General features: G+C 35.6%; 1 protein-coding gene across 1 annotated transcript in view; it reads left to right on the top strand.

Annotated features, from left to right (window-relative positions):
* The window catches only part of FSIP1 (fibrous sheath interacting protein 1), a 77,298-nt gene extending 63,316 nt beyond the window's left edge, over nucleotides 1-13,982 (top strand). The window contains exon 11 of the mRNA XM_059819906.1: nucleotides 13,422-13,982. Within this exon, the coding sequence (XP_059675889.1) occupies nucleotides 13,422-13,982 (561 nt within the window). The remainder of the gene's footprint in view (nucleotides 1-13,421) is intronic.
* The last annotated feature ends 8,853 nt before the right edge of the window (nucleotides 13,983-22,835 follow it).

Raw genomic sequence — 22,835 nt, 5'->3', positions numbered from 1 at the left:
TGCCTATCTATGCTAAAACTCCTTTAAAAGTTTGAAATATTAAAAAGCTTAATGGAAAAGCATGTTAACCTAAGCAGTGAGTGTCCTTGGTTAAGGAAGTTACGACTTTTAAATATTCATCATCCACCCTAAGCTTCTGCTTTTTTGTTTCAAAAAATATGTGTTCTTTTCTCAATGTATTTCAACGGGAACTCCTCTCTGAATTAGCCTAATGAATAAGTAGCTTTCTGCTAACTGCCTGGAAGATGCACGGAAAACACTTGACTGTGTCATTGCCTACTGATTCAGTAGCTGTGATTCCACATAACTGAGAGTAGTGTAGTGTCCTCTAAAATCAATAATGTCATCATTAATTCATCAGAAACACAGCTGTGAACTTTGGTTGTTTTTTTAACCAAAGCAATCAGGCAAAAACATTCCAATGTGCAGTAAAGAAAGTTCCAAGCAACTGGGGTGCACAGGGCTTTGTGTTTAAGCCATTGACCTTGTAATGTGATCACACAGACTTTTTGTAAATTAATCTTTCAGATCTTATGAGTGACATGTGAACTTTGACTTCATGGGCAAAAGACAGACTCCAGCTCCAGTAGAGTCACCTGTATCCCAAATGCATGATAAATTTACATAACTTTCTTTTGAAAAACATGAGTCTTGGTGCTTTCATGTCTTTTACTAGGGGAAACATTGGACATTTTTTTTGTTTTTGTGCAGTGGTGTACATTATTGAGTATAAATGGAATTGTCCTAAGCTTCATTTAAATATATATTTTAGCTATTCCTAGAGGAATTATATGTTTCAAACTGCAGAACAGTAACTTTTCTGTGAGCTACGTACAGCTGTACCATTTTACATTTTGGTCATTTGTTTGTTGTTTCTAGAATTGTATTAGTTTTTCTAAAAGTAAAAGTTCTTAGAATCAGTGTTTACACATCTGTTTTGAAATACGTTTTTCACAAGAGCATGTTGGGCAGAAAACGGGTGAAAAATTCAAACACTAAAATATTCCTGTATCATCAAGACACTATTTTTTAAACTGTGAGTCTTTTTACTATAAAGCCTTTAGATTTCTACATAAGCATAATTAATTTTTGTCCCTGGTGCGGGAAAGCTGGTATGCTTATGCTTAGTAGATGCTGTTTGGGATATCTGGTTTCCTCTACATCTGTCACTTGGCTTGTGGCATTCTCTTTGGTGATGAGGAGTTAAGTACAGCAGCCTGCCCAGTGTGGTTGTGTGACCTGTCGAATGCCATCATTGCTTCTAGTTACAAACACGTAGCCGTCTCTTATTTACCAGGCATGGGTTTACCAGGAAATGAGTAAGTGGAGGGAAGGGAACATGCGTATTACAACGTTGCCTTAGGTACCTATTGGCCCATGGCTTCCATAGTCAAATCAACCTACTGTCTCTGTAAAGTGAGTAAAGTCTTTCTTGCTTTTATCCATATGCGGATACGTAGACCTGTGCTTCTGATTACACAAACCAGGATAATAACAGTAAGGAACTGCAACGTTTCGAATGCCTGTCCTTTTCTAGCTGTCTTTGTTCTGGGACATGAGAAAGGATCTGTGACTGAGAAAAGGAACAGCAGAAGATGCTGAAAGGGGTTTTTATTTCTGAGGCCTAGAGAATTAAAAACTGTCATAAATTCAGTGGCAGAAAGTGAGGTTTTTCCTCATCTGCCCAGAAGAAAAAGGAGGTTGGCTCTCCTGCCCAGTCTTATAACGCTTATACTGTTTCTAGTTTGACAAGGACATAAAATACATGGATTTTAGTTATAATATTAGAGGAAATTTATCATGCCAGCAGGAATTTGATGGTCATTGGTACTGTTGCACATTTACTATATGTGTTAGACAAGCCTGAGGAAAAACTGTAAGGATTTTAATAAGCAATCAAAACTAAGGTTTACTTTAACAACTAGATCTCCTGAAGAGTGACCTTTGTAGTTATACAAAAAATGAATAATATTATCATTTTACATTTCTAATTTTTTTAAAAAAGCTGTCAAACATCAAGTAATAATAATTGTTTTAATAATAACTTGTTTTATCTCAGTGTTAGCTTTTCTTATCGTTATGTGGTAAATGTAAATTTTCTGGTAATGTATCTTTGAATATTTCATGAATTAACTCCTGTTCTTGTATTTACTGAAAAGATCCACTCCCCCTTCATCAAAATCAAGAACGGGTGCAGGCAGGCCTGAAACTCCAAATAAAATGTTTTCCCTGGAGCAATATTGTTCATCACATTCTTCCTGAAGGCTTTTGGTTTTTCATTTTGAATGGAAATAGAAGAGCCAGATGCAGGTATCTCATTTCAAAATACCCTTCCATTCTTTAGAAAAGAAAAAGTTTCTTCATTATTCTCTTTCTTTTTTAAAAATGTTTTTTCAGCACTCCATAAAATATATGCCCACATTGACAAGCACAGCTGCAATCTGACGTTCCCTATAGAAACTTTGCACTTGCCCTGTGGCAACAAGCCCCACCAAACACAAAAAGAAAATCAAATTCTACATCAGTTCTTTCTGTGACTTCTCATAAGCAGAGACCAAGATGTGGCAAAACTACCCCTACCCTTACTCATTTATCTGTACTCATGTACAGTGATTTTTCTCTAAAAAGCAATGACAATTGCTAGATTTTAGACAGGGTGTTCTTTAGTGAGTGTAATTATTCGTGCCATGAATTGAAAGGGTCAGAAACGTTTCATGAGCAGTAAATGGGAACTTGATTTTTTTTTTCTTTTTTTTTTAAAGACATTTAATAGTCCTGCCATTGTGAGGTAGGATTCCTTATTTGGAATTCACATAACTACAAATATTGCCAACTTCTCTTTCTTTTTCCCACAAGTTGTGTAATTTTTGGTAGTGTTAAAGCTCTAGATTTTTGCAGTACCATAATTGCACTAGAATCTTTGCTCCTATTAAAAAAGAGACAAAACCAAGCCTTTCTTTAAAAATGTAACAATTAAAAGATCAAAACAAGAAAAAATTACAGTTTCAGATGTACTAGACTGGGTATTTTTGGAGAGGTCCTGGCTCTCAATGTTTCAGTGCTTGCATTTGCCAATACATGGCAGTACTGTACATACTTTTATTGAGCTTGTGGGATGAACTACAACAAGACGACAATGAAAGCTAAGCCAGTGTGATACATTATGGGTCTTGTTATTTAAAACTAGGTTTCTTTACGATTCTGTACTTTGACATATTTCTTGGAAACGAGTTTCTGAAAAGTAGTGTCTTACCTTTTTCTAATCTTCTGATTTACCAAATTTCTGTTAAAATATTAATCTCTACTTCTTCCCATTTATTCTCTTTTTGCTTAGGATCCTTTGAATTGTGTAGTCAGAAAGGTTTCAGTTTTCAAACAACAATTTGTAAGCAAAACTGTAAGTGTTCTTTTCTTTAGATTTTAGCTGGGTTGAATTACAATCTGAAGTGCCGGTGTCTCTCTGCTGCCTTTGTGGACCTTGGGGAACGACAGTTAACATTAGTACTTGGCTGGGGCTCTTGTTTCACATTCATGCCACATAATCAAAGAGAGGAATAATATTATCTGTATTTAATGCAGAGTCAAAAACTCTGTAAGAAAACCACATTTATAAAAGAAAATGTGTGGTTTTTCCCTTAATTTGGATAATTGAGATTGTATGCTGCCTGTATTACTTCACTCGAGAACACTGTGGGTTTCTGTATTTTGTTATTCTGCATACAGCAGAACTTCCTTCATAACATACTTCCACTGTTGGGAGGGAATATTTCCATCTCCAAAATATATCACAGGTCAGGTTTAGCGTATACATATATGTGTTATATAGAAGAAGTCAGTATTCAGAGGTGCATGTTGCTATTGATACACAGGGCCAATTAATAAGTATCACTTTAAAAGATACCCCTAAAGAATATCAGGAAATATGGTCTGAACTCCTAGAATACATAAAGTATTATTTTGTTCTTTTTTAAGCTTCTGCCTATAGTTGCTTTTGGTGAGTCTTTGTGGCTTACTGCTCCTTGGGCCAGTCCTTCTTATTTTTAGTGAGACTAAACTACACCTAACTACATAGGTCACCTAGGTCATGTGTTTGTGGCTTCCATGTTTCTCCTCTTATTGGATGGAGGCATTTTGTTAGTTTTATTGGTGTTTTAGAACTTGCAGTGAAGTTTCTTATGTTATGAAGAAACGAATCTCTGTATCCTTAGTTTTATTACTACTTATATTTTCTGTTCCACCAATCAATTATGGACCTGTAAGTATTCTTAAAATCTTAAAAGATACTCTGTTGCAGAGTTTTAAAATGTCTATAATAGGATACTGTGGTACTATTATGCTTGGAGTTGGGGGGGGAGCCAACATGACCAAAAGAAGAAGAGTAAATGGGTTTTTGTAACAGAAAACAGCTGCAACCACATCAAGGCATTTTTGTCTACTCTACTGGCTTTGCTGAAAATTAAAACCACAACTTAATAATATTCAAGGAAGATATTTTTATGGAATGAAATCTGTTAAATGCTTAATAACAAACAGTTAAGAACACAAAATGGGATGTTTAGGAAACTGTTTTTGAATGTTAAATAGCCAGATTGCAGAAGTTCTGCTTCTTCAGTAGAGGACAGAAAATGAAAGTCTTATTCAAAATGATGGATTGTAAATACCAGTTCAGGAATTTGTGTCTTGTGTTTTCGCACGTATGTTCAGAGTGTTGAAATAAAACCAGCTTGCTTTCTAACCTGAGAATACTTGAAAGGGTATGAAATCAAGTGCTCTAAAACCAGGGAGCTATCAATTTGTTGTGGAAGATTTTAGAAATGAAATAAAAATTTATACAGTGTCGCATATACAGTACAATCCTTAGTTTTTTCTATCTATAAATGCAGTAGATTAGATGAGCTAAACGTTGAACTAGTCTAAAGTTAGAAGAGCTGAATTCTTGCAAAACATCTGTTGACAACCTTGGAGTAGATGGATTTTAAATTCAAAGTGATTTAAATCAGAGACTTTTATCATAGTTTAGTATTTAAATCAAGGCGGGGTTTACATCATAGTTTATGCAGCTTTTAAAATTCTTAAACTTTTGAATTATTTTTTTAAAGAACGGTTGACTCATTGTTCAGTGACTACTAAGACATGTTGATTTTCAATTAAATATGCCCATTACATTAATTCAGTACATCTTTGCCCTAGCCAGGAAAATACGTTATGTGCACATGGAATTACCCAGTTTAATATATGTTTGCTTAGAATTGTAGTTCTTGCCTTTTGTTCTATTAAAGATACTGAATAAAATTTCTTCCTTTGTTGCTTCCTGCTTACTAGCAATTTGTGCCCTACTGCTTATGATGGAAGATGCAATATAATTCAGTAGAAAGACAACAGTGTTTAAAAACTATTGAAACTTAACTAATGAAATTTGTTATTATACAATATATGTTTTTAAAAAAATACCCCTGTTAAAGCTACTTGCTTTCTTGTTAAAAGGAAGTATTACATGCACTTAGTGGATTGATCCTATTGCTTGAAAAGTCACATGATTTTAGAATACTAGATCTCTTTTTGTATTTGTTTTTATTCATCATCAGAAGATCAAAACTAGTTGCTTGCTCTTCCAGCTCCTGTTTGGTTTCTCAAATTCAGATGAAACAGGATTGAACTAAAGAAAACAGGGTAAATTCAAACACATAAAGTATCTCTTAGTACCTCTGAAAGAGGCTATAATTATAAAAATTTGGCTTATCAATTCATTTAACTCAGCAGACTCATCTGCTGAGGTAGTAACAATTCCCAGCCACTAATAAAATACTCTTTATAACTTGTTTTTGTCTGAGTATAATTTTTTATTTAATGTATAATAGTTTATGTTTTAGGAAGGTTAGACTTTACCAGATTTAGCCATAGTTTCACACTCACCAGTATTTTAGGAAAGGTTTGTTAAATAGGAAAAATAGCTCTAATGTAATTTAAAATAATTTCTATTACCCTTTATTTGCTCTTGTATTTAGGTATTATATACAATATATTCAGAATTTCCTTCGATATTCCTTTGTCAACTATTTGTTTGGTTGTGTAAAACCTACTATTCATAACTTAATTGGGTAATAAAGTATAGGAGTTTTTGTAACAGTTTTACTGTTTTGTAACAGTAAATCAAAACTCACTTAGCTTTCCTTTTTAACACGATGCGTAAGTCTTATGTTATATTAGCTCCTGAAATGATAGAAAAAGCCAGCATGCTAATGGAAATACAGATTTTAAAGAGTTATATTTAATATTTTAACTGTTTAGGTTTGAATCCAGTACTGTTTAGGTTCGAATCCAGTACTGTTTAGGTTCTAAAGGTTACAAATACTACCTTTGGTTTAGTTAATGAAAATGGATCTTCGAAGTCATAATCTTCCTCTAATGCATATATGGGCAATTGAGAAAAATAATTATGTAGAGAAACCTTCAATTACTTTAAAAATATTAATTTTTTATTAATAAATACATGCCTGATATGAATGTTAGAAACTTTAGACCTGCGTGACATTTTCAAATTTTGTTTCTTAAAGTTACCTTCTTAAAACTTTGGTGAGGACATGCAAATTTAGATTTTGGTGTCCATGGGTGAAAACTTTATTGCTAATATGCAAGCAGCTAGAAAATGTTATACAAACTGTAGCTCAAAAGCTGCTATGAATTGAAGCTGAAATTGAAAGTAAGCTTCAGAAAATGAAAGGTAAAAAGTACAACTTGTAGCAATTCAGAAATAAAGCTTTTTGGATCTTTAAAAGTTATAAAATTATTTTCGTATTCTTCCAAGAAGAAATTCACACTTAGAGCCACCGAAACCTCTTCATTATATCCTAGTGTAGTACCATGCAAACTCTGCAGCTACAAGTAATGTAGCTTAGTGTTTATGGTACCAATTGAGAAGAAAGTCATTGTAAAAGATATTTTAGCTTCTTTTTTTTTTCTACTTCTGTCACCTCTGGCAACCAATTGCTTTCTCTTTCTAAAGTCTACATGGTGTGGCATAGCTGATGAAGCACAGTTTTTCATTATTTGCACATTCAAACCACAAGCAATTGACTGGATATTTTTGAGAAAGATAAAATAAAAACAAGTATTATGCCTCTTTGTAATGACTAAAATATGCATGTTTAAATTAGTTTTGCCTGCAAGAACTTGTCGTAAGTATTTTTACTTGTATAACCTGTAGGCTATCTTAAAAATCACAAAGAAACGAACTGCTGCAATTACCATGTCTCTTCTTCACAATTTTCACCTACTTTTCTTTGTGTCTCTTGCTACTCTAAATAAGAGTAAAATTGTATAAACTCATGTCCCCTTTTGGTGTCTGTTTAAAATTTCTCTTTGTCAGAGAAAGGGAAAAAATAATTTAGGGTTTTTTTATTTCCAGTTTATTAATGAAGTTCATTTTATCTTCTGAATTTTTATACTATTTTAAAGTTTATTTTTAAATGGAGATTTTATATGATTCCATGACACTGATAATGGCTTTGATGTTGTGGTTCTGATGGCTCATCATGTTACAAGTTGAATTTTCTTTTCAGACAGTGATGTTACCAGATGCCCACTAATCTCCTCCTCTTTTTTTCTCACGATCCTGTTTTCTTGCCTAGATATTTCTGTCCTTTCTGCTTTCTGTCTCTTAGAAGCAGCAGCTACAGAAAATTGACTACCAGACCTTTTCATTCTGCCCTTACACAAGCAGAAACGGTGGAAAAAAATAAGAGAAGGGGAAATGTAACTAACAGAAAATAGCAGAAGGAGGAAAAGAGCAAAAGCAGAAGATTTTCTCCTATGGCTCAGAATCCTGTTCATTCTTAAAGATTTATGTCTATCCTGAAACAGGACAGAATTCCCCAAACCCACCCAAACTAGACATAGGCACAGGACCACCAGACGGTGAATCATGATTGTAACACAAGGAGCTCTTAATTTCTGAATCCATTATTTAGCTTCCAGTCTTAATTTTTAACACCATCAAATCAATACGCGTCACTGTCCTCCCCAGAAACATGCTCACTGAGTTGTAAGCATGTTTTTGATCTACTGTAGCTACATTTTCTCTTACTACATTCTGAAATAATTCTTCTGAAATAGACTTACAGAGGAAAGATTTTTTCTTTTACAATCTTTAAGCTCTTTCCTGTAATCTAGTTTTTTTAAAACAAACAAACAAGCACTAAAAACTGTAACATGACATGCTGGACACATAACAATTTCTTTGTAAAAGTGGATATATGGGTTTCTGTACTGGGTCTGGCTGGGATGGAGTTAATTTTCTTTATAGCAGCTGTTATGGTGCTGTGTTTTGGATTTGTGACCAAAACAATGCTGATAACACACCTATGTTTTATCTGTCGCTGAGCAGTGTCAGGGCCTTCTCTGTTTCTTACTCTGCCCCCCCCCCCCCCCGCCCCCCGCAATGAATAGATTGGGGATGCACAAGAAAGAGGCTGAGAGGGGACACAACGAGGCAGATGACCCGAACTAACCAAAGAGATATTCCGTGCCATATAACATCATGCACAGCAATAAAGAGGGAAAAGAGGAGGTTCTAGAAAGTTACCTATCTTTTTGCTCAGGAACTGGCTGGGCATTGGTCTACCCATGGGAGATGGTGAGTGATTGCCTTTGCATCACTTTTGTTTTGTTTTCTTTCTCTCTTCTTTCCCTTCTCCATTGCTTATTAAATAATTTTTATCTTGATCCACAAGTTTTATTGCTTTTACTCTTCCTTTCCTCTTCCCCTGTCCCACTGGGGCAGGGGGCAGGGAGTGAGCAAGCAGCTGTGTGGTGCTTAGCTGCCTACTGGGGTTAACCCACAACAGTCTCATAAGGACATACGTACTCTCATAATTTAGATTAGTTTACAAGTTATGGACGCCAATCCTGACTTCTGTCGTGCAAAAGAACTGTGGGCTTTTAGCATTTCTGGAAATTGTAAGAAGCTCTTCCACAATGATGTAATGGTTTGTTTTTATACGCAGCATATTAATAATATTCCACAGTAGCACTGACCAGTATTGTTCATAGACAAGTGCGTGGTGCTTCGGTGTGATGCATAAAGGTGAGACCTTCGAGTTGATGGTGCGCATTGAGTTGAGTAGTGTGGAGATACAAGGCAAGGATCCCTTTTCAAAACAGGATAGAGCTGTTTGAGAAACTATTAGTAAGTCAGTCATGAAATAACTAAAACATACAAAACCTTCCTGTGCTGATACGTCAAAAATCTGAATGTTTTCCCAAGAGATCAGTGTACTCTTAAAATGGAGTCTTTTTGTCAGGAACAGAGCAGTTACTTTAGAATTGACTGTTGCAGGCCTACACATCAGTAAAAATATAAGTAAATTAAAGCATCAAAGTACATTGTTTCAATCAAATAAAGTAACATGAGAACTGTTGATTGTAATACTTTCAGATTAAGCCACAAAATATACATGTTTATAGACATGCCAGCTACATTAGTCCTTAAACAGTCCTGGCTTTCTAGTGCTATTCATATACTCTGTGTCATTTTATGATTATTTAGCATAGTTAGAAATAATCCTGACATATTAGCTTTCTCTCCATGCTAAAATCTGATAAAGCCTTTCAGTGTTAGTCTGTTTCTGTTACTGTGTAGATGTGGAAAACAAGCCTAAAGCTTTGAACTTGCAAGCCCGTAATCACAGCAGGTCTGTCCACAACGATCTCCAAGTTTGCATTCCTACCACATGCAGTAAGGTTTTCTCTATAGACCCATGTCACTGAGGAATTCAGTAAGGAACAAGAAATCTTCAGTCAGAGAAGGGCCACAAGTGTGTGAAAAACTAGCCACACATAAACAGTAAAGGTCATTAGCAGGCTCCTAAACTCCTGGCTAGGAATTAGTTTTTTGGATCATTAACGGTAAAAAGCCTAGGAAATGAATAGGACTCAGTGTCCTATTAAAAATTAGCCAAAACAATTAAAAGGTTTTCCAATTTCTAATGGGAACCAGACCTAACAGCTCATTTTCCCTTGTCTAGTGGGCTGTTTCTGCATTTTGAATTACATTAATGTTATGTCCATGTATTTTTAAAGAAGTATCTTGAAATATTTTTTCTATATAGGAGTTGTAAATTATTTACAGTGAGGGCAGTGAAAGCTTGGGAGAAGTAGAATCTAGTGTCTCCCTAAGACTGTGTTACTGATTCCAAGTCTTGTGACTCTAAACTAGTACAGTTAGCTGTGACAGGATTTATTCTGGTGTGTGTGCAGTTGTATACTTTGCAAACTCCTAACACAGTTGCTGTATTATGCGATCCCATGAGTTAAAATGCTCGTTTGGTTGCACATGCACAGCCTGTTTTGGTGTGAGGTGTCTCTCCTTAGGGTATTACTTGTTTCCCTAAACTCAATTTTCTGATTTCAGCAGCAGCCTTTCTACTTTCATTTCAATGTAAATGTCTTGCTGCTGTGTGGATCACTGATGTCTACTTAAGAGCTATCTTCTCTACTGGATATTTTTCCTTAAACCTAAAATGACTTTGGCACAAGAAGATTGCGAACAGTGAGCCTTTAGTATTTTGAAATGTAATTTTTGGAGAGGTATGTTAAATACTTTCTCCTTCCTTATCTTTGCATCCTTGCAAACATGTCTTACAAAACAATCCAAAGGGAGGAAGAGATAAAGAAAGAGCAAAAATAAGTAATGTTTTACACTGGCTGCTTTGCCTGCAGGCCTGCCTCTCTGGAGGAAAACGAGCCCACAAGTTACCATACTTTTTCACTCTATAGCTGTTATACTCATTTCCCTCCCCATTTGCCTTAGGCTCTAAATCTCCCCACCTAGCCCTCTGATATTAATTATCAATACAAGCCATGTGATTTTCCTTAAAGGAAAAAAAGAAAAAAATAGGTTTGGACAAGGAAAGTAGATTGCAGATAAATGGAGTGGGAATGGGGGGAATAAAAGGACAAAAGAAAGGCAGGACAAGATCATCTTCCTCACTATGTTCATTTTGTACTCAGTCATTCATTTACACCAGATGTAGAATTCCTTTCTGTAGGGAGTGAATTGCCCTGTCATTAACATAAAATTAGCTCCAAATGATCTTGCCAAGAGCTTTGAAATATGTTGGTATAGAACCACACACTCAAAAACATGTGGGAATCCATGTGGGTTTCCAGATGTGAGAATCTTGTGATACAAATATAGTTATGTTTACGTAGCATAATATTCTGCCCTGTGGATATACTCTAGATGCAGCTGTGCTTCCAGTAGTGGTATAACTATGTTACTGTGGTGCTCTGCCTGAGTGAATGCATCTTGTTTCTTATAGTGAGTCCATTCTAATGATGACTACTTGTAAACACGCATTGTCCTGCAAGTTAGAATACTCCTTCAAAAAATGTAAGAAATTCAGTGTGGGCTAGTAGATTAGGTTGAGAGTGAAAATTTTAAAAAGTCCGTGTTTCATTTTTGGTTTGTCATGTGCTTTGCTACTAGTTGTTTTTCTCTGTCTGACTTACTTCTCCTCAGTGAGTACTTTCCGCACTAGGATTAAAATTTAAAAGCCTGAGAAAAGTTTGAAGAGGTCATAATTTTTTTCTTTATTATCTAAGTAAGTGCTTAAGGTTGTGTTTTGATTTCAGTTATGTTATCAAAAGTACATTGTTTGATACTAAGATTAGCTGAATCTCAATATAATTACCTGATTTTATGTTCATCTAAATAAAGCTCTCTATACATAATGATAGTCTATTGATGCTCTTTTTTTTGTTTTGTTTAAAAGTCCTTAACATCTGAATTTCTTTAATGCAGTTGTCTTCTTTTGTATGTGTAGGAAGTGAACTCAAAGGGTCTTTGGGAAGGAAATTGGTCTGTGCGGGAAAAGACAAGTAGGTTGAATAAATCTATAAAACTGAAAACTGTCCCCATTCATGAACATGAATAATCAGTTTTCAGGCATAATCCATACGCCGTGTGCTACTTAGGCTGCGATCTCGTCATGTTACATACACCAAATGGGGTCGCTCCTGTAGTTGGATAAGAGACCTTCAGGGGAAAAAAAAAAATCAGCTAGACATCTGATATTGATCTTTCCTCTGAAATAACAGTAGCTCTATGCTGTAGCACAATGTGAAGTAAATTCTGTGTAGTAGTTATGATACAGTGAATAAAATCATTTTTTGACATAAATCAGTGCAGCCTTAGGGAGTTCATCACATTGTCAACTGATCCTTTGTCTCTTGGAGGTTGGGTAAAACCGAGGGTTTGATTGTAGAAAGCATCTTTTTCCATGAAATGTTGCATAGTATCTATAACATTTATGTATTATTATATCTTCTACATCTCATATTTCATGGGTGGATGTATTATGCATATCTAAAATATGTCTTGTACTTTTTATTATAATCTTTAAATTGTCAGGGAGTATCGTGCTTCTCTATTACCAAGGAGCATTAAGGATTGTAAAGGCTAGAAGTAACTCCCCATTGAAAACTTCTCTAAGCAAAATATCCTTTGCTATTCTTCACCATTACCAGCTAATATTACAGAATCACAGAATCACTAAGGTTGGAAAAGACCTGTAAGATCATCAAGTCCAACCATCAACCAACAAACACCACCATGCCCATTAAACCATGTCCCACATCTTTAATATCAAGTTTTAAGAAATGTCCAGTAAAGGAAACCTGCAAGATAAAAATGATGGGAGTGTGCCGCTGTCTGAATAAGAAATTGACTGACAAGATACGTCTGTGAGCTATCCAAGCAGTGGCAGCTTGTAGAAAGAAGTAAAACTGTTGTACAGAAGATGGGGCTTTCTTCTGCCACGTGCCATGGGACATACCTGACGTGGTAGGTTCTGTAGATGAGTAACTGATGTGCTTTTTTGTCACATGGTTGAGAGAGGCTATGTTGCATTTCTACAGCAAGCGGCTGGGAATACTTATGTGACAATCTTTGTAGGTTGGTGCTGTCCAAAACCATTTTTGACCCCAGTTGAATAGCCCCAATAGCTGAAAGTCTTTTAGCAATGTGCTGCTTTGCTTTCAGTAACTAAATTCTTAAAGTGTGTGTGTGTCTGTACGTATACACAACAAACCAAGATATATGAAAAAGTATGTACTTTGGTAATTAAAAAGCAGTGATATCTAGTGGAAGACTAAGCAAAATCAAAGGCCTTTCAGTGCCTTGTGGACGTCAGACTTCTTTCCTAACTTTAAGCATCTGATCTATCTAGAACCTAGTGAAGATGTTACATAAATGATATAATTATGTAAATGTATGTTTAAATTCAGTTTGAATTGAGAAACATTAATATCAGTTTAAGAGTTCTGCCAGTGCTTTTGTATCTCTCAAACTGTTTTATGGCGCTGCTTTTCATTAATTATATTTTGACAGAAGAAATTCTTGCCCTTTTTTTTTTTTTTTTCAGACTGAAGAACAAATGGGCCTCTCTGAAGAGCAGCTTAAGACCCTTCTGGAAGAATGTATGCAGCCTCAGAGAACAATAGGCAACGTTACCATGCCAAAGTCTCAGGAATCTCTTTCTTGTGGATTAAGTCCCCCTTGTTACACAAGTCAAGACTCCACTCTTCACTCCACATCTACTCTTTCCAAAATGTTAGTTGAAGACCATATTGTAGGGATGTTAATGGCTCAGGAAAAGGCTGGACTCGAAGACAAAAGCTTATGTGTTAATGCAGAGATTGAAATCCCTGGCTACTATATCAGCAAAACATTGGTTGATAGTCACTTATCAAAGGATTCACTGGCCCAAACAGAGGAACCTGATGACCTAGAAGGTTTACAGAAGATGGGAGATAAGAGTATTATTGAAGGTTACTTTATGTCAAGAGCACTCAACACAAAAAGGTTGAAGAAACCTTCTTTCTTGGGTGAACCATTATATTGCATCAGCATGAACAATGAGCTGTCCACAGAGGCTGACATTCTCAGCATACCACTGCAAACCAAAGGAGGTGAGACTCTTTAACAATCCTTTAGAATAGGCTTTTGATTATGATGAAAAAAGCCAAGCAGGTTCTCACCAAAGGTATGCACCAATACACACTGATTATTAGGGTGGGCAAGGATGTACTTTTATAAAACATAAAACTGTGCCAAAAATAATGCACACAAAATAATAGAATGTTTATTAAAATTCTTGCCTGGACATAATTGACTATAAGACTAGGACTCTTACGAAACATAATATTGATGTTGATTAATTCTGTCAACTGGAAAACAGTGTTGACAACACATATGGATTATCTTTTTGGTAGTAGAAAGTCATGTTCGCTGTTCTGTGGAGAGCAAATATTCTCCCAGTAGTTGGTATAACAATTCACACAAAAATCCAAGTGTTTCTTGAATGTTTTAATAAGGTAAACTCAGTAGTATAGAAACAAACATGACCTAGCTATATTAAAAATAATAAATTGTTTTCAGGGAGTTCAAATTTATACACAGAAAATAACAAAATGAATAAATACTGCATAATTTCTATAAATTACTTTTAGTTCAGTTTGCTTACTAAATTTTTTTGGGGGAGGAAAAAAGAAGTGTTCTGAATTTTCAGAGTCTCTAAATCTTTTCATTTTTACTAAAAACAAAACTAAGGATATCATTTCAGATATCATTACTTTATCAGGCTTTGAGTCTTTGTGCCAGCATCTGATTTTTAAAAGTGGTGTGAACAGGTAATCTTTAGGCACAATAAAAGTAAGTGCAAAATAAAACCCAGTTCAGAGGTTTGTAATTGTTTTTACATTAGTGCCAAACATTTTGCAGTCATCCATAAGTTTAAATTAATTATATTCAGATTTATTGTATTCCATTAATATTACTCTAATGCTAAAACATACGTCCAAAATTAGCATGTAAGTAGACAGCAATCCATTCTTATTATTTTTGTCCATGTACTGCTTATGAGAAAGTGTACAGCATAAACCATAAAACCCTGATACCTTTCCATGGAATTAATTTGTTTCCCACAAAGGTGACTCAGTTCTAACTTGAGCAATTATTCCTGGCCATAAGCAAAAGCTTGTGGTTTTTATCAAATTCGTAAAGTTGCCTAATGTATTCTATAGGTAAGCTTGTTGTTAGTTCAGACATGATTAGATGTGCGTGCTAATTGTATGGAGGAATGGAGATCCCAGTGGAGTCCAGTTTAAGGCAAATACATCTGCAGCTGAAGGTGTCAGGTCTATTTTTATTTTTAAGAGACATTTACATAGTTGAGCTTTGTTATGGTCTTAATTCTAAAGGACATTTAAGCATATATGCATTATCTTCTGTAAACAATTGGATTTTCTGGCCTGCTACACATGCTTTAAACTCTCTAGTGCTGTGTAAGCAAACAAAACTGTGTGTGAAACTGGTTTAGCAGAATTTCAGTTTCGCAGTCATTATGGTACTGTAGTCTGTGATATACATTTACTGTAATACATTATTTAAGGAAAGCATAATTATTAACACCATTCTCATATATATCTGAAGGAAACTCTCATGTGCCTTCAGAAATAAGTAATTCCTGTTTCTTGAAAGAAGCAGTAATTTGCATCAGGGTCATATGCATGTAAATATAGGTGACGTTTACTGAGATAAACAGAAGCCAGATTTACCCACATACAGTTATTAAAAGGTTGTTATTTCTCAGTTGTATGAGCCAATTGGGAATTATTTCCAAATTATTTCCAACTCTTTTTTTTTTTGGCTATATTAAGTTTTAAGTAGAAGTTGTATTACAAACCACTCTTGCTTTTTCTTCTTGCAGATAATATTGTGCTTGCAGTATGAGTCTTTTCTTTTTTACAGATGATATGAAGATTGAAAGTTGAGGAGTGGTTATATCCTTATTTACACAATGGTTTTTCTAAAATTGTGGTTTTCAGACACTCTGAAGGCAATGAATTATCATCATTGAAAACTGTTCCATGAGGTGATTTATTCTTAAGAGATAGCTATTATTATCAGTATCATATATTGTTGCAGTTTGATTTCAAAATAAACTCTTGCACTTCATTAAATTTCCTGGGAGTGTTCTAATTAATAAATAAATGTACATATGTATTTGTTTAGGTATGTGTCTGATAGACGTGCATGTCTTTGTTCATGAAAAATGTAAAATACAACTTGCAAAGTTCCATTTCTACTGGTGAGACTATTAGAACAGATGTGAAATGTATATAATAATTTAATCTTTCCTCCTTTACACACAATCTGTTTTGTTTTTGAGATAATAATAAAAATTCATTACAAGTTTTTGCTTGTCTACTCTTTAACTACAATTTCTCCTGAATCTACTACTTGTTTACTGAGCTGATGGTTAGTTTTTCATTTCATGCACTACAGTGTCAGAATAAGAAGAAATTATTAAAACCCATGGTTCTTTCTCAAAGGTTTGGGTTTTTTTTTTGGGGGGGGGGGAGGGTAGGGAGAGAGATTCTAGCAAAGAAAACAATAGATTTTCCCACTGCCAAGTTCTCATTTGACACAAGCTAAAAGGACAAATTCTTTCTCAGATACTATACTAGCCATTTAACATTCAACTAGAAAAGATGTATGGATACGATGTTAACTATACAAGGGCTGCCTTATGGCATAGGGCTTACTTGAACTAATCTGAATGTTTAAATTAACGCACATATTGGACCAGATTTTAATCTCAGTTACAGAGTTGCCAGTCTGAGTGGATGTACACTCCCACGGAAGTGGTAATCGTGTGGATATAACAGAGATCAGAATCTAACCTACTTTATTTTAATTAAAAATGTAGATGGGACGCTATATTTGTGACAAGCAAGTGCTATTTATTGTTTTATTTTCTGATATTTTTAGTTGTTTTGCAACAGCAATAACAATTCCATGGATACTGGGCATTCTGCGTAGTCCCATTGCTCTACATAGGATCGCTGTAAGCATGTTTCATGGAGCTTTGCAGATCTCAACTAGATGTATTTCTTATCTTCCTTAAAGATTTGAAGTCTGTGTCATAATTTCTTTACCATAAATATAATTAAAGCAATACTAACAAAATTTTTTCAAGACTATTTTCTGTGTCTGTATCATATTTGTGCAGGACTGTCCACTGGCTGTAATCTTTCCACAGTCCAGTTATTTTCCCATGGAATGCATGTTTTATAGAGTCATCCTCAAAAACAGTGTTAAAGTGCTCAGATAGTTTTTGAAGAAAACCAAGTTCTTTTTCAAGTTTATATGTAGATGATCTACAACGTATATTAAAAGAAATAATAATTAATTCTTACTTTTCTGGTGTATTTTGTTATCTTAAATCTCTCACTGTTGTGAAAAAGCTTTTCCTAGCACCCTCAAGGAAGAGCCTGTTGCTGACTAAGCCTTACAATATTCCTGAAGCCATGAATACAACTTTTTATTCACATCTGGCATTTCAGGGATAAGCAGGCAAGTTTGACTGACTGTTGAGTTGAAGAGTATATTCCGACAGGAACTCTATTACTTCACTTCAGGTCTTGGGAAGTGCCGAGCACCCTGCACCAGCTGTAGTTACTGCGAATGGCAGGGACCTAGTGCTCATGAAATGCTGTTCCAAAGGTGCTTAGGGTCAGTACCCGAACTCAGAGACTGTGTCAAAAATTAGTGACCTAATATTTATCTGTGCTTGGTTTCTACTGCATTATATTAAATAACAGGTTATTTGGGAAGATTTTATTTCTTGCTTGATGTTACAGGTGAAATATCAATTCAAGCCCTCCTTTCTTTATTTATTTTTGGTTTTAAGTAAAACTGTAGGAAATAAAATTATTTGGTAAAATGTGTTTACTGGTATGAGGTACAGAATAACGGAGATATTATATAAAATACGATGATAAGGTCATTTGCTGAAACGTCACCAATATCAGGGTAAAAGGAAAGTTGAGCCCAGGAGGATTCATGGGTTTTTCTTTTTTTTTCCAGAGTGTCTCGGTTGTGACCTGCAATAACCCCTCAGTCAGGCTCACCACTGGAATTCTAGCTGCACTGGAATGCGGCAGCTTCTCCTCAGGGAGTGATGCAGCAGTGATGATTAAGATGTTTAAATTAATTTTCATTTGCAGCCTAACTCAGGATTTGGAAACAGGTTGTCTGAAATACATACCTTCATTCAGCGTAAGTTGTATTTGGTAAAAATTTCTGACAACTAGCTTCTTTACAGTCTTTCCTAGCTCCGTTCATCCCAAAACACAGCAGAGCATAGGAGACTGATTTTTAAAGTTATCCTCTGACTTCTGGGCTTTGAGATCTGTTTTGTATTGAGGAATAAGGAATTTTGTGTGTGCATGCAAGTTTGTGCTGTTTTGTGCTCCTTCTTTTATTTCCCACTATGATTTTACAGCACAAGATGGATAATTTTGTTCCAAAAATTTAATATTGGTGAAAGCAACATACCCATGAAGAGAAGATTTTGCTGTGCTGCATCTGTTTGCTGAGCCATATATGACGAAACCGTTCTGCCATAGTCATTCAGACTCCTCAGTAATATACGTACAGTGCTGGTGTTCATGGTGGCTAGTGCTCAGATGCTGATATTGATTTACTCTAGTGGGTATGTTTTGATGCTGCGTGGTTTGCCTTTTTAAATTACAAACTCCTTAGTCTTTTCCTCTGAGAGAGGAAAATAACGGTGATTCAATAATTTTCCTGAACCATACATGTATATATATAAAAGTATATATAAATTATATGTATTAATTTAATATATATAATATATACTATAAATATATATATTTGAGTAGGATGATTTAAAGAACTATAGTGTTGATTTCAGTATACTGTAATGTTATGAGAATTTCAGTCCAGATTTACAGTTATTATGCAGATGTAGAGCGGTTGAGGGTCTTTTCCATTTCAAAGAGAAGTGACAGACTAAATATCCTGATTTTAAAAAAAAAAAAAAAATCAGAAAAAGTTTGTTGACTATAGACAACAATGATAAAAGGAGTGAAGTTATTCTTATATGATGTCCAGGATTCAAGTTTAAATTAAAGTAATTCTATCAAGGGGTGAAAAAACATCCAGCTTCTTCATTTTTAAAAAAAAAAAAAAAAAAAGAGGAAAACGCCCCACAAAAATTCTCAGCCAGATGCTTTTTTCCAAGCCAGACGATGGCTGGTATCTACTTTGTGGATCTGTAGTGCATGTTTTCCCTCTCACTTCCCAAGCAGAACTCCTGCAGAGTCAGTGGACGTGCTGAGCACAGAGTGAAAACAGGCTGTGCAAAAATTATCTGCTGTGTAGATCAGAGAGGAAAGGGCTGCTTAAACATGTCATCAGAGTAGCAAGGACTAGTCTAGAAGTGCGAAAAAGTATGCTAGTAATTCATGGCCTAGAAAGGGCGCAATTTTACCTCCCAATCAGGGAGGGATATGTGAGAGGCTGTTGTTTGCAGCTCAGTTTCTGTAATTTCAATAATGATGAGAATTTTTATATTTTATTAACCCCCCCTATTTTCTAGATAAAATTTCAGCAAATAATGTGAGAATTCACCTCTCTCTTTGTTTTGCTTCTTAGAAAGGCTTTCTAACCTCAGCTTTAAATGAGACCTCTCTCTTTTGCTTTTTAGGTGCAAAATCTGCTACACTGTTTACACTTCCAAGGGTGCTTCCTCCCCCAGTCACAAAAAAAGAGCCCCACCTCTGGGAATCTCACAGTTTGAAGGGTAGACACAGAAGACAAGGTGGTTTGGCAGATGCTTGGGAAGTTGTTAAATTAGGAAGGTTTTTGAAATCTAGGAAAAATAATAACTGATATTTTTTCTTTTTTAAAATTTTTTTGTCAAATTTATTTATTGAGAATAATTGCTCTTTTATTTACAGCTAGCTTTAAAGGTCAGGAAAACTGTTTCCTTTTTAAATAGAATAGAGGTGCTTGAATACTACTAATGCTATAACCTACAGTTATCCAATTATATGTTTCATTGGGAGATTGGCTGGAATCCAGGTGCAGTACTTAGAATAAAAGGCTCCCTGTATTTAAGTCTATGTGAAATAGTTTGCTGCTTGCAACTGAATCTGCAGTACCTTATGTATTACGCCTTAAAAAAAAAAAGCAAACTGGAATGCTCACCAGTGTCTATTAATTTCTAGAGTGCTCAAGTGCATGAATAATATTGATTTACAGGCAGGTATTCTGTATTTAGAACTCTTTTTTTCCCACTTAAAAAATGGCTGTCTTCTTGTGGAAGTACTGTTCTATGCCATTATTTTCCTACTGTTTGCTTTGTGTATCTAGTATGCATAGTTTTGGCGGGAAGAGTATTGCCAAAGGCATTCTACCCTAATTTTACAATAACACTAAAATGGTCTCTCCATACACATTTTGTGAGTGGAGTCATCAAGGGAGACTGACACAGTACCTAAGCAGCACTCAGTTTAGCTCTTGTATGTGTTGCCTAGGCTGGCAGTTCTTGAATTTGAAAGCAGTTGAAAAATTAAAGACAAATGACAGCTGGGCTTCCTGGGATTTCTCTAAATTTGAAAATCCAAGTTTCTCTGTGGTACTTGCCTAATTTTATGGATTTTTCTATGGAAGATTTTATCTTTAGGACTTTTGCTTGCCAAACACTTTTCTAATGAGTTCTCTTCCTCTCCTTATAACTCTGCTTAAATATTCATACAGCTTTGTGCACCTGTTCTTTCTCTCTTGGAAAAGATGAGAACTAAAAGAGCTAGAAATCCCCTTGTGGTTATATTAAGATGCTATCTTCTATGATCTCAGCAATCCTTTCCAAAATGAATTTATGTTGAAAATCGACCAATCACCATACTGCAGACTTTACTACAAAATCGTGGCAATATCAGTAAAAAGTGCACTGTTGTCATTAAGATGCAGATCTTGCTATGGTTATCTCAGTCTTTATCTCCATAGGTTATCAATATCTACAAGTTAAACTACTCCACCTCTTTAACATGTTTGATGCAGATGACCGCTTGAAAACTTAAGCTACTGTATTTGCATGGGCTCTGAGAAGAGAGTGCTAGGGTAAGAACACATTGCACTCTCTGCAGTAGCATGGAACTCAGACATTATTTATGCAAAAAAGTTGGCCAAGTATCCAGTAACAGTAGAAGTGGCAAGCAGTAGTTGGTACACTTACATGTCCCACTGATGCATCTCCAGGGAGCTGGGAACAGCATATTTCCCACAGGCTTCACCTATGGAATTTTTGCCCTGTGGAGTGTGGCCACTTTCCATGCTCTTCCTATTTAGTTTTTCTTTGGCAGGTGTTTCTTTGGGCAAGTACAGGCCTAACTTAACCTCATCTATAGCTCTTTCTTGTCTCCTATTGTATTCACACTCCGCAAGCAACAAGTGGGTAGACTTAACCTATGGGTTAACATATGGCATGTGGCTTGCCTTTGTTATTCTAAGGCATGTATCATCCCCAATCCAGATACTACACTGATATAAGCTGCATAAATGCATGCAATATATTAGTATGAAAGTTGGCTTGGGCTCAGACAAGGTCATTGGAATGGGCTGCCAAGGCTATCATCTTCCCTGGCATCAGCAGGAGGTCTCTTTTTTTTTAAACTTACATCTACATATATCCATACTTCCTGCAAGTACAGTAAAGAGATTTCTCCAGATAGGAACATTGTTTTTTGCAGTTTTGGCTCTTGGGGCCCCTGGGAGGCAAGAAGAGTGTTTGAGACCAGAACTGCAGGACATTGGGTACAGCAGGTCCAGATAAGATCAGACAGGTTACACTGACAGTGCACTCCCCCAAGAGACTACCACTCCAGAGAAGAGAAGCAGACAATCCCGTAACTGGCTAGGGCAGAAATTCAGCAGCCACTCATATTTTGGAAGCAACAGGTCAGGAGTTCTTTGTCTTTTTTTCTCATTCTCAGTGGGATAAAGTAAAATATACAGGACTGTCCTCAAAATTTTAGTGACAGAAAAATAGGAAAAAACTTCATAGAACAGGACTCTTCATCCTCAGGAAAAGGAGATGTAAAGATTAATTTTGTATACCTGTAGGACCCCCTAAATACACTCTCATGTGGCTATCTAGCACTCCTAATGCAGCACCTGGATTTGCTCAAGGGCTCATGAGACAAACTGCTGTTGTAAGTAAAGACTGAGCAACTAGTCTTAACTGCTCTTATTTTTAGTAGCATGTTCCAGCAGTTGATATAGTGCCACATCATCAGCTTTTTGATCACACTAGCAGTCTCAGTCTAGAAGAGATATTAACAGATGTTCATCTGCCCTGCAGCTAGCCATCATGCTGCTTCTTTTCATGTGAAAGAAAGAAACAGAGGATAGGCCTGGCTGGAGATGACTGACATCCCTCAAAGAGTGTTTTGCCTTGTGGCTGCATCAGGCAGAGCATGGCTGTGTCCACACTGTAGAAGTCTTCAGTGAAGCCTTCAGAATCAAATTTGCCAGCTGTCCATGCTACCTAACTGCAAAAGTGCCTTCAGGTGGACAAGCTGTTACACCTGGGGTGAAAGATCAGGTGCATCCCCTCATCACAGTTTTAATGTAAAGACTGTAGCAATGTCTTGCTTTGAATGTTTTTCATGTCAAATTGGGCCTCAGTGATGGAGAGAAGTATTATAAAACATGAATAAAACTAGAGCACAAAGGTGTAAATATAAATGTCCTTGTTGGTTTATTGTTCTTTGTATGTAAGAAGCTTTATTGTACAACTTACACAACTTTAAAAAGGAAAATGGTTAAAAATGTTTACAAAAAAGCATGTTCTTAGAAAATTATGCTAGCAAAAACATCAGGAGGAGGGAAGCAAAAAATCTTCAGTGTGCAAACATTTTATAAAAATAGAAATACTAACTCTACAGGTAGCATTTCATGATAA

This window comes from Gavia stellata, chromosome 7, assembly GCF_030936135.1.
Source record: "Gavia stellata isolate bGavSte3 chromosome 7, bGavSte3.hap2, whole genome shotgun sequence".
NCBI lineage: Eukaryota > Metazoa > Chordata > Aves > Gaviiformes > Gaviidae > Gavia > Gavia stellata.
The sequence above is the reverse complement of the archived record's forward strand: the minus strand, read 5'-3'. Positions and strand labels throughout refer to the sequence as shown.